The sequence below is a fragment of the Stenella coeruleoalba genome (assembly GCF_951394435.1).
Source record: "Stenella coeruleoalba genome assembly, chromosome: 17".
Classification (NCBI taxonomy): Eukaryota; Metazoa; Chordata; class Mammalia; order Artiodactyla; family Delphinidae; genus Stenella; species Stenella coeruleoalba.
Genome location: NC_137163.1, coordinates 37,591,677 through 37,604,858, shown reverse-complemented (window position 1 = coordinate 37,604,858; position 13,182 = coordinate 37,591,677). Strand labels below are relative to the sequence as shown.

Here is a 13,182-nt window from a genome sequence, read left to right as displayed (position 1 = left end):
TGAGTTCTTTTATAAGCTCTCTGAATGGCTCACCAAAGGGAAAGGTAATATAATGAGGCTGAGGATATGGACTTGTTCATAGAAGAACCTTCTCTGTGCTTTATGGCCTGGCAACAAAATTAAAAGTTTGGCTACTCCCGTTTTTGTAATCTTGAAGCTCTAAGAAAACATCAGTATTGTGCCATTCATTCATTCCTTTGTTAGGGCCCGGGAACTGAGTCCCTCTTCCTCCTCCACAGAAGACCAGCTCCTGTCTCTCCTCATCACAGGGCTCTGCTGAGCAGACTTGTTAACTGTCTTGAAAGGTGAAGGAGGCCCCGGGGCCTCTTCATCAACCGTGCACAATAACTAACATTTACAAAGCACTTTCTCTTGTGTTTTCGCACTTTATCCTCACGAAAATCTGGGGAGGCAGCACGATGCCATCCCTCCCTTTTACAGGACTGTAAACTTGTTAAGTGAATTCCCAAGCAGCCAGGAGATGGTGGGTTCTACTTCCAAACCTCTTGCTTATTTCATTCCTCTCCGCATTGGGAGATAGAAATCCCACTTTTAAGGTAAACGGTTTTCTGCAGGCAGCCTCCACAGTCCAGCCATGCTAGGCACACCGGCTCTGAGGTTGATATTCACCTCAGAGTTTGATGGGAAGCCTTTGCGATGGGGAGGGGCAGACTGAGGTTTCAATGACCCCAACTGCCAGCTGTACAGATGCTGAGCACATCTGTAAACTGGGGATTTTACCTGCGGAGAGTAGATGTGTGAACAGGCGTTATAAACTGTAGAGCCCCATTCAGTGTGCACCATGTTGCAGATGGCAGTTCTCTGGGGTTCTGGAAGTCTCATTTGTTCCTTAAACATTTATCGAGCTACACTCTGAGGATAACAGCCAATTTTGTCCTGGGCTAGGTACTTTCCAATATGTTATTTCATTGAATACTACAACAGCCCTGTGAAGCAGGTACTATTATTATCCCATTTTACAGAAGTAGAAACTGGGGCTTAGAACGGATAAGCGGCTTCAGGCGGCAGAGTCGGAGTCTCTCTCGCTTCAGAACTCTTACCCTCCACCTGCCGGGTCTGAGGGTTTCAGGCTGGTGGGAAGATGCTCTCATCACAGAGAAATGGGATGTTGGCTATATGAAGTATGCACTTCAGAGGCCTTGGGAAGTCACCTGGCACTGGGGGCCCTCTGATCAAAGAATGCCAGGGTCTGCCTAGGGAGTCCAGGAGAGCTTTAAAGAGATAATAGTGATTATAACTAACACTTATTGATATTAGTATGTGCATGTGCTATTTTGCGCTATTAGCGTATGTTAACTCATTTTATTCTCACAACAAACCTGTGAAGTAGGTGCTCCTATAATTCCCATTTTACAGAAGAGGAAATAGAGACCCAGAGAAGTTCAATAACTTGTCCAAGGTCACATAGCACTAAGTGGCAGAGTTGAGGTGTGAACCCAGGCATTCTGGCTCAGAACCTACATCTTAACTACTATGTGCTACACAGACTTGAAAGAGGAGTAGGGGGGACTTCTCTGGTGGCCCAGTGGTAAAGGATCCTCCTTACAATGCAGGGGATGCGGGTTCGATCCCTGGTCAGGGAACTAAGATCCCACATGCCGCCGAGCAGGTAAGCCTGTGTGCCGCAACTACTGAGCTCGCGCGCCTCAACTAGAGAACCTGCGTGCCGCAAAGCAGAGCCCACGTGCCCTGGAGCCTGCGTGCCACAACTAGGCAAGAGAAAACCCGCACGCCACAACTAGAGAGAAGCCCGCACGCCGCAGCGAAAAGATCCCGCGTGCCTCAACGAAGATCCCGCATGCTTCAACTAAGACCCGACGCAGCCAAAGATAAATAAAATAAATATATAAAAAATAAATCTTAAAAAAAAAAAAGAGAGTAGGAGTTTACTGGCTAGAGATGTGTAGGGAGGATGATTGCAGTAAGCCAGGAAAAGAATGATATTTTTAACAGTTTTTTCTATTTCATTTAAAAACAAAAACAAAAAAAAAATGAGTCCAGAGTCTCTGTTAATTTTGTGACCTGCTAAGGAGACATAACCCACAGCTTGAGAAATGCTGATGAGAGGCTAGGCAGGGACGTGGAGGTCAGAGTGCACCTAGAGAAGGGATTTCAGAGGGGAGCTGAGCTGAGGCTCGTGTGCTTTTGGGCAGAACCGAAAAACGCTGCTGGATCTGTGGATCGGTGGGGACAGGGTATCTCCAGGAGTGATCAAGACAGGAACCTTTATCGTACAATTAGGAAGAGACTAGGCTCTTGTGCTCACTAGCTGTGTGGACGTGAACTCAGGCACAGCAGTGGCTTTGTACCCACAGGCAGTGAATTCCCACACCAGCCACAGCTGGGGGCAGGAGGGCTCCGGAGTTTGCATTCTCAGGCCACTCCGAGACCTCCAAGAGAATCTTAGAGGCCTCCTGTGAATGAGGCCCTGTCTACAAGATGACCAAAACCTACCCATCCTGGGGCCCACCATTTTTGCCACCCAGTGAGAGAGGACACTTGAATCTAGGGGCTGAAAAATGCATGTCTGTCCTGAGCCTTCTGATGACTTGCAACCTGGGCAGGGCTGCCTTTTTTTTTTTTCTTTTTGGCCTCACCAAGCAACTTGCGAGATCCTAGTTCCCCCACCAGGGATTGAACCCTCGCCCTCGGCAGTGAAAGTACAGAGTCCTAACCACTGGACTGCCAGGGAATTCCCAGGGCTTTTACTTAACCTCTTGGTATCTGCTTTGTCAACTTAGCCTGGTATTTAAAGCCTGGAGGCTGGTTGTTCCTACCCTAAGAGCCTCACCCCGCCCAGGCCAGGCACAATAGAAGGCCCTAACAGTGTTCCTAAGACACACCTCCCATCGACCAGCCCGGGTAAAGTCCACACTTACTGCAGCCCTTCAAGGCCCTGTTAGCTAAGTGGGAGGCCAGATGGACTTCCACAGGCCTTGACTTTCCATACCCAGTAGTTGTTCCTTTCAAGACCCCCAGTCAGCCCACCACTCTTTTGATCATTCATTTAGTCAATCACACATTCATTAATAAACATTTATTAACATTCAGATCGCCTGGTTAAAAATCCAATCCTGCCAAAGACTTAGTCTGCTGATTAGTGATTTCTTCCGCCCCATGCAAAGCCTTGACCCAGCTTCCACCTACAAGGCCTTCTGAGGTGTGAGACCACCTGCAGGCCACCGTAGGAGGCAGGACTCTTGTGCCCCCTTCAGTCACATCACAAAGGCCTGCCTCACGGGAGGGCAAGGCATTAGGGCCAGATGCTCTTAGTATCGCCGATTCCTCATCTATAGAATTTTACAGGTGGAAAATTTTTATACTACCTTAGTAAAAATGTTTGGGATTCTTTTGGTTGAAAGTAATAGAAATTCAACTTGAACTAGCTTTAGAAGGGCAGATTGTGTTATATTACTCATGGAAATAAGGAGACGCATAGTGAATGACAGCTTTGCTTTCTCTCCATCCCCACTCTGCTGCTCCTTGGACTTCTCTGGTCCAGGGGCAGAGAGCATGCACCCTGTCAGCCCCCAGATATGCTTGCGCTCGGCATAAACCCCCTTTTCCTCAATTCTAGTGGCTAAATGCCAAGAAAAGCCTCTGACTGTCAGACCCTGAACACCCAGCAGTGGCCAGGAGAGGGGCTGCCTCACACCAACACAGCCGCTCCCCCAGTCAGCACGCATTTGGAATGAGAAGGAAGGCAGCTTCTAGAAAATAATTAAGTGTCTGTACTGAAGGTCCCTGGACATCACACATGCCTTTATTCTACAGGTAAAGAAATAAGCCAAAAAGAGCTACGCAACGTACATGAACTTCCCTCACTTGTTCGAGGCGGAAGGGCCAAGACAAGCCTTAGTAACAAGCTGTCTCTCCAAAACCCTATGCAATGGTTCTTTTAATTTCCCTATTTGACAGGTGAGGAAAGTGGAGTTCAGAGAAATTAAGTAATTCATACAAGGTCATGGTGAAGCTCAGCTGTAGTCTTATTTCCAGAAGCCTTTCTCATCACCACTGTGCTGTCTGCTGCCCAGCAGGTATTTTCTCTGCCTCACATCTCCTGTCAAAATAATTATCTGTCAGGGTCTCGGTGAGAAGTCGGGCAGCGGACTCATCACTTGGGCCTCATACCAGTGTATAACCGCTGTGCTGCTGGTTGTCTAGACTTCAGATTTTCTTCATTATGGAGGAAAATAGTGACATGCTGAGAGTTGCATAAGAACGCCTCTGTGCCCGTGGGTAATTTGACTCCAGCAGCCTAGGAAAAGAAGAGAGCCTTCCAGGGTGCAAAGCAAAGGCAAATTAGAAACAGGATAATGATTTTTCCCTCTTAACACGGTCAAAAACTTAACGTTTGATAATCCTGAGTGCTGAAGTTTTGAGGAGGTGGGAATCATTACTCTCCTGCATTGCTGGTATAAACTACCTTGCAAGACAGTGAGGTGATATCTATTTGAAGTAGGACCCAGGAACTTCCCTGTGGCGCAGTGGTTAAGAATCTGCCTGCCAATGCAGGGGACATGGGTTCGAGCCCTGGTCTAGGAACATCCCACATGCCGCAGGGCAACTAAGCCCGTGCACCACAACCACTGAGCCCGCATGCTGCAACTACTGAAGCCTGCGTGCCTAGAGCCTGTGCTCCGCAACAAGAGGAACCACCACAATGAGAAGCCCGTGCATTGCAACGCAGAGTAGACCCAGCTCGCCATAACTAGAGAAAGCCCGTGCGCAGCAATGAAGACCCAACGCAGCCAAAAAAGAAAAAAGTAGGACCCGGTCCTAGAGAAACAACTGCACATGTGCTCAAGGAGATGTATTTAAGAAGATTCATCACAGCATTGGGAAAGCGAAACTGTGGACTGGTGGGGAAATGGCTAAATATTATGAGGACTAGTCATATGACCAATGGATAAAGCAATTAAAAGGAATGAACTAGATCAAATGTATTTGATCAAAGCTAAGGCGTACAGTTGATTCTCATTGTTCTTGGTAATTATGTCCTATAACGTCATGGTGAACACTGACTGAAGTAGCAAGTACTGAACCACAGCTCCTAGGGGGAATACAGAGTTAGGTTCCTCAGAGCCTCTGGTCCAACACTGTTGTCAACTGATCAATACATAATCTTGTTTTATGTGTGTTTCTGTGTAAAGACACCTTCTTTATATATTGTTGATTCCTGAACATTGAATTCACAGCCAACAGCACTATCACTCTTGCCCGAATGAAATTTATCAAACGCACATTTTCTCCATAAGGCACATCATAGCCTCCTTGCACTTAGGAGCACCAGACACACTTCACTTCAGCAAACACCAACACTTCAGCACCACACTTGGGGCCATTTTAAACAGCAAAATCATCAACAAAAAGCACAAAAATGCACTTGAAAAGGATACTCATTCACAGTCTGAGAGCAGAAACAAGAATGCAGAGCATCGTCTTGTTCAACCTCAGCTGGCGACCTAAATTTTTCATCGCTCTGAGTGTGTCCACAAATGATGACGAAAGCACTCTGAGTATTGATTTTAGGGTTACAAATAAACGGTTGCACGTAGGCAAATTCTCAAATATGGAATCTGAATAAAGAGGATCAATGTATGTGTCCTCACACTTTAACATCTCTGAAATCGGGTGCATCTTAGATTCCATGAAAGATAGTATATATCAATGGAGATAGAATCTGTTATTAATGCTGAGTGAAAAACCAAGGTGAAGATGAATATCTATAGGATGAACCCAGGTATGTAAAATAAAACAAAAGTCCGCCATGCTTCTCCTTTGTACCATACAGTTAACGTATATCAAGTATTCCCCTGCGCTATGTTTTAAGCACTTTACCATCTTAATTATTTTAACCCTTACAAGGCCCTTATGAGGTTGGTACCATTTTTACTCCCATTTAATATAAAGAAGTTAAGCCCATGGTCACAAAACCAGATATTTCTTTCACTCTGAAGTAAAAATGACTGATTGGATTTAATCTATGAACTTTCCTAACATTATTTGTATCCTAACAGGAATTAAAACACAGTCAATCGTAAACTCAGAACACTCATTCTAAATTGTATTTATGAAATAAAGAGGTCCTACTTTCACTTACTGCCCGCCATGTTTCTTACTTTGAAGTAAAGGGACATATACTTAAGATATGCCATCGATTTCCTCAGTAGCTGAGTTTTCCTAAGCACTGGAGTGAGGGGATTGTCCTTAGCTATTGAAAGTCTCTTCTGTTTTAGCTTTATAAAAATATATTTCTACATATGGACATCCTTTTTGTCTATGACAACACTTGCATAAATTGTACTCTGCTTATGCTGATGCTTGTTAATTTTAAATATGTTCAGGTTGAATTATATGGAGTAAAGTCATAAATAAAGATGTAAAAAACAGTAAGAATTTCCATGAGCTCCAACAGTCTTATGCAAGAATCAATGTATCTGAAAGCCGAGGTACTTCAGAAACTAAACACAGAAATATTTTATTTATTATTTTTAATTAATTAATTATTATTTTTTGGCTGTATTGGGTCTTCGTTGCTGCGCACGGGCTTTCTCTAGTTGTGGCGAGTGGGGGCTACTCTTCGTTGCAGTACATGGGCTTCTCATTGCGGTGGCTTCTCTTGTTGCAGAGCACGGGCTCTAGGCGCACGGGCTTCGGTAGTTGTGGCAGGCGGGCTCAGTAGTGGTGGTGCACAGGCTTAGTTGCTCCGTGGCATGTGGGATCTTCCCGGACCAGGGCTCGAACCCATGTCCCCTGCATTGGCAGGTGGATTCTTAACCACTGTGCCACCAGGGAAGTCCCCATTATTATTATTTTTAAAATTTAACTTATTTTTGGCTGCGTCGGGTCTTAGTTGCAGCACTCGGGATTTTCGTTGAGGCATGCAGGATCTTTCGTTGTGGTGAGCAGATTTCTCTCTAGTTGTGGTGTGCAGGTTTTCTCTTCTCTAGTTGTGGTGCGCAGGTTCCAGGGTGCGTGGGCTTTGTAGTTTGCGGCACGTGGGCTCCAGTTGTCCCGCGGCATGTGGGATCTTAGTTCCCTGACCAGGGATTGAACCCGCGTCCTCTGCATTGTAAGGTGGATTCTTTAACACTGGACCAACAGGGAAGTCCCAGAAATTTTTTTTTAACATCTTTATTGGCGTATAATTGCTTTACAATGTTGTGTTAGTTTCTGCTGTATGAAAAAGTGAATCAGCTATACATATACATATATCCCCATATCCCCCCCCCTCTTGCGTCTCCCTCCCACCCCTATCCCACCCCTCTAGGTGGTCACAAAGCACCGAGCTGATCTCCCTGTGCTATGTGGCTGCTTCCCACTAGCTATCTGTTTTACATTTGGTAGTGTATATATGTCCATGCCACTCTCTCACTTCGTCCCAGCTTATCCTTCCCCCTCCCCATATCCTCAAGTCCATTCTCTATATCTGTGTCTTTATTCCTGTCCTGCCCCTATGTTCTTCAGAACCTTTTTTTTTTTTTTTAGATTCCATATATATATGTGTTAGCATACGGTATTTGTTTTTCTCTTTCTGACTTACTTCACCCAGTATGACAGACTCTAGGTCCGTCCAGAAATATTTTATTTATTTATTTATTATTTATTATTATTATTTTTTTGCGGTACGCGGGCCTCTCACTGTTGTGGCCTCTCCTGTTGCGGAGCACAGGCTCCGGACGCGCCGGCTCAGCGGCCATGGCTCATGGGCCCAGCCGCTCCGCGGCATGCGGGATGCTCCCGGACCGGGTCACAAACCCATGTCCCCTGCATCGGCGGGCGGACTCTCAACCGCTGCGCCACCAGGGAAGCCCCAGAAATATTTTAAATAGAGACATAAAGATTATGGAAACATATGAGTGCATTTTTTAACTCCAAAAATTTTTATAATACTTTTGCCTATTAAAAAATTACATCACTCTTGGGATTTATGATCCTGAGAAACTGTTGATTCTTTACCGCATCCTCATTTAACTAATAACTTTTCCTCCAAACCTGCTGCTGCCTACCAAGTCCACATGCTAGTCAGAGCCACCCCTGGTATCAGCAAACTTTCTGATCCTTCTGCCCACCAACTGGATATTATTAATTGCACTGTGAAATTTCTGTTTTTGTAGGTCGTTTTTGACCTATTTTTAGTTGGATATCAGCAATTTCATATGGCTCAGCCTAACATCATTTCCCTTTGACCCTCTGCGGCCCTCTATGTATATGTTGCTGCTGGCATTTATGTAGAACTGTCTGGTCCTACCAGAGGCTACCCCTTGAAGGTAGGGACTGCAGCTTGTTCCTTCACAGCGTAGATTCTGGACGAATGTTTGCGAGGGGGATGGAGTTAGAGAAGGCATCATCGTTGCCTTAACTTGCCATGTCTTCCCTTTCAGCGGTCCACATGTGCAGCATCCTGGAGCATAACTGTGCCCATTTCTGCATCAATACTCCTGGCTCGTATGTCTGCAGGTGCAAACAAGGCTACATCCTCAACTCGGATCAGACGACTTGCAGAAGTAAGGTTGCTTTGCTGTTATATTTGTTCTGTCCTCCTCTGCTCTCCCACTTTCTCCTCTTTTATCTGGGCCCATTTAATTCATCTGTGGCCCCTCCCCCAACCAAGTCATCATTTCCCTAAGGACAGAAACGAGGTTTTGTAACTCGTGTATTTTGTGTTGACCCCTGGCCCCAACTCTGCCTTCACGGCGCCGAGGCCAGAGCCAGGCACACAGTAGGCCATCAGGAAGAGTTTGGAAGATCGTTGGAGGCTCATTCTCAGAAATAGCCTCCTTGAATTTGTGAGCTGCTGTCCTTTACTTCTAAGCTGTTCTTTAGGGGGGAACCGCTGGAGAGCCTTTTCATCCGCTGTCTCTATTGACTGTGCCCTGAGGAATTGTTTCTGTATTTTATTCTCTTCCCTGAAGCGTGGATTTAGGATGAGCTACTAACATTGGCTGGGAATGATGATTCGAGTTCTGTTTTAGAGGTGTGTGGGGACCTCATTGCTTTGGTGAGGGATGCTTTATAGATCTCCTAAATAGAAAAGGACAAACAGATACAAAGTGTAATAGAACGCACATTCTCTTTTTTGGGCCAAGCCCCCAAACTAGACAACATACTGACATTTGAAGCACATGAGGTAATCCGCCTCTTAGAGGAGAGAATTACCCATACACTGAGTGTTGTGCCTATAATATTTTTTCAAGTTATAAATAAAGCCACTGTGTTAGCCCACAGACAACCGGACTTCCTCAAGACATGAGGAAGACTGGCCCACACGGAGACAAATAAAACTCAGCTAGTCTGACATGTAGGTCGTGCAATGCGTAATTGTTATTATACCGCGTGGTAAGCAATTAAGCACTAATGGAAAACAGTTTGCACAAATGGCTGTAATTAGTATCCCGTTTATAGAGCCAAACCACATTTTCCTTTTGTCTTCTCACTTTGGGTTGAGAGTAGTTGGCTAGGGGCCCCCTGACCCCCAAGATTAGGGAACATCTGCTTGACTTCTCCGGTTCTGTGGCCTGTAGAAGCCCAAAGCCCTCAGGCTATGTAAGTCCTGGGGGACCCTGTGTGCTCTGGGCTCCTCCAGGATGCCAGATTGTTTGTTTGTTGGAGCCTGAATCCTCCTGGCCTTCCGCTTGAACCTCTGACCCTTCTTCAGTTTCCACAACGAAAATCACTCGTACCATATGCTCATGGGTTTAATAGAATTTACTGGAGGACTGGGGGAGCCCAGGCAAGGTTGCCTCACATACCGCTCAGCAAACAACCTAAACATCTTCTTAGACGTGCCCCATCCTCTCCAGGAGCCTCCCACTCAGCGTTTCTCTGCAGAGCACTCAGCCTGCCTCCACCTTGCTAATTCCCATCCTGCCCTTCCCTTCTCCGGAGCGCAAAAAGTTCTCCTTGCGGCCTGCCCTGGTGATCTGCTGGGATCCGGGCATTTGCCGATGTCCACTTTCCATGGTCTGGCTTAGTCAATCCAGAGGAATTTCGAGACCAGCAACTAAAAAATAAAAAGTTTGATGTCATGAGCTGGGCCTTCCCCACACAGCAAGTTTGCCAGTCCCCGCCTGGTCCCACCTCAAGTCCTGAGGCCCCAGGCTCTCCCCAGTGTCAGTCTGGCCTTGGCTCCCTCCTGTTCTAGGGCTGTGGGTGCAAAGAGTGTGATGCAGAAACTGCCTGGGTTCAGACAGACTGATTTGGGTGGAGGAGCAAGGAGGCCCGGGTCAGAGGGGCCTTAACCCAGGCAGTGGTTCTCAAGCTTCAGTAATTAAGAGTCACCCAGGGGACTTCCCTGGTGGCGCAGTGGTTAAGAATCCGCCTGCCAATGCAGGGGACATGGGTTCGATCCCCGGTCTGGGAAGATCCCACATGCCACGGAGCAACTAAGACCGTGCGCCACAGCTACTGAGCCTATGCGCCACAGCTACTGAGCCATGATCTTGGTCTGGTGAACAGTGCAAAACTGTGCCAAGGGGAGGCTGTTCTGAGCCGCTCGTGGGGGCCTGTCCCTGCCGACGTGGAGAGAGACTCACCGGGCCCGGAGGGGAATGAGACACAGCTAGTTCCAGTTTTGAACCTTTAAGGTGTTCCAGGCCCCGTACAAATTACTAGAAATCAAAGAGTGAATAAAACAGCCATGTTTCTGCTCTCTTGGAGCTACATTCTTGCATGGAAGTAAATTGAATAAACAGCCAAGGTAGTGACGGTCCAAAGTGATTGCAGCCCCTGCCCAGATCAGTGCTGCACAGGACGTCCGGCCCAACTATAGCCACTCATTAAGTGTTTGCCATGCGCCAGGAGCTCTCCTGAGTGCTTCTTACTCATCATCTCATTAACTCTGACACTGAGCTCTTCAGGTAGGTTTAGCATTCTCATTTTACAGGCAAGGAAAATAAGGCACCAGAAAAGGTTAGACCATTTACTCAAGGTTCTGTGGCTAATAATGAGACCAAACCAGAACCCAAATCCTATTATGTGTGACTGCATGGGCCTAGCTTTTACTCACCATTTGATACTGTCCCATGATCCTTGAGGTGTAAGGCAACCCTGCCTCCAAGCCCACGAGGACAGGCATGTTCAAAGGCTCACTGTTTCCAGGGGAGACTCAGAACTAATTCACCAGGACTAACATTCAAATGATTGTTGCTCCCCCAAGTTAACTACCAAATCCTGAGATATTGTCATTGTACAGGATGATTGTGAGAGGGACTCTTAGGCAATGGCCTTCAAACACACACACACACACACACACACACACACACACACACACACACACACACACACACACACACACACACACACACACACTATACCCACCATTTTCGATTCCAACCCTGCCTGTGTGGAGAGAGTAGGCAGGCACAGCTGATTCATAGGTTCTTCGAGTGGAAACAGACCTTGTCTATCAGACTGTTAGCTCTCTTTCCCACTTAACCCAGGAATTCTGTCTCTTCCCGGTGTCCCACAGTGATGGTGCATGTCCAACCATCGTCACCCATCTGGAGCACCAGGTCATTACAGAGCACCTGTATCCCACCTCCAAATAGCCTCGATCAGTGGTCGAGCTGAAGTCCTACTCTCTGTAATTCCCACCTTTGATCCTATTTCTGCCATCTGAAGCTATATACCAAAAAGTTTATTTCCTTTTCCAACTAAAAAGAGAAAGCCCTTTGATTATTGAAGAGTGTAATCCCCCACTCCCCACTAATTTTCTCTTTTTCAGGGAAGGCATGAATACATCTTAAGATGACTCGGATTTGGGTCTTTTCACTGTCCAGAAACCCTCTTCTGGACACCAGTTAGTCAGTGTCTCAAAATGTGCCCTTTCATTTAAAGACCAGATCAAGCACATTAAATAATCTTATGTTCAAAGTTTTGCCCACATGAGCAATTTGGAATGTACTGGAGGCAACATGGATTCTTCTGTCCTCCAAAAAGGCTTCCCCATCCAAAACCATTATATAAGATATATGCAAAAGCACTACCATAGTGCATAGCGCATAGGGCTCAATAGAAGTTTATGTACTTCCCTTTCTCCATTTAAAAACGTGGGGGGGTGGGGCGGCTTCCCTGGTGGTGCAGTGATTGAGAGTCCGCCTGCTGATGCAGGGGACACGGGTTCGTGCCCCGGTCCGGGAGGATCCCACGTGCCGCGGGGCGGCTGGGCCCGTGGGCCGTGGCCGCTGGGCCTGCGCGTCCGGGGCCTGTGCTCCGCAACGGGAGAGGCCACAACAGTGAGAGGCCCGCGTACCGCAAAAAAAGAAAAACAAAAACAAAAAACAAAAAAAAAAACGTGGGGGGAGGCAATCCTCATGAAGTGTGCCTATCTTCATATGTCTGTTTCCCTCTACCATTTCCCTCCCCTTGAATTCTTTTCCCACTAACAAGAAGGAACTTTATCTTGTTTCCTTTCTTTTTTTAAAAATAAGGAATTCTCCCTTTCTTGCATCCCTTCTGGAATATTTAATCTATCTGGAAGAATAATGAAAATGCAACACTTAGAAAACTTCACTTGGCAAGAAAATGTAGACTTTCTTGTGCAGCTTTCTCATTTTCTTCTTTCTCGAGAAACACACCAAATACATTTTACAGCTTTCAGGGTTCAGATATGTTCCTGACATTATTTTCCCAAGCTACATAAGAGATTTAATAGCTTTTATTTTATTTATTATTTTTGGGTGGCCACACTGTGTGGCATATGGGATCTTCCCTGACCAGTGATCGAACCTGCACCTCCTGCAGTGGAAACATGGAGTCTTAACAACTGGACCGCCAGGGAAGTCCAATAGCTTTTATATTTGAGTTTAATCAAAGGGCATGACCCCTCTGATGTGACAGAAAAACAGTCACATTATTAAAAAGGGAAAAGAAAGCTATACCCAACATTCCTCATGAATGTGAATGCAAAAATTCTTAAAAACGTATCGAACAGAATCCATATATATAATATAATCAAGACCAAATGGGATTTATCAAAAGAATGCAAGGTTGGTTTAACATTCAAAAATCAGTCAATATATGGCATGATACTATACACAGAAAATCCTAAAGATGCTACCAGAGAACTACTAGAGCTCATTAATGAATTCGGTAAAGTTGCAGGATACAAAATTTTTTAATTTGTTTTGGCTGTGTTGGGTTTTCGTTGCTGTGCAC

General features: G+C 46.0%; 1 protein-coding gene across 3 annotated transcripts in view; it reads left to right on the top strand.

Annotated features, from left to right (window-relative positions):
* MATN2 (matrilin 2) overlaps positions 1 to 13,182 on the top strand; it is a 157,462-nt gene that overhangs the window by 54,257 nt on the left and 90,023 nt on the right. For 2 of the 3 annotated variants that reach the window (XM_079901746.1, XM_079901745.1), the window contains exon 4: positions 8,409 to 8,531. The exons of the other annotated variant lie outside the window; for it this stretch is intronic. In XM_079901746.1, coding sequence (XP_079757872.1) covers positions 8,409 to 8,531 — 123 coding nt within the window. The remainder of the gene's footprint in view (positions 1 to 8,408; positions 8,532 to 13,182) is intronic. 3 annotated transcript variants of the gene reach the window in all.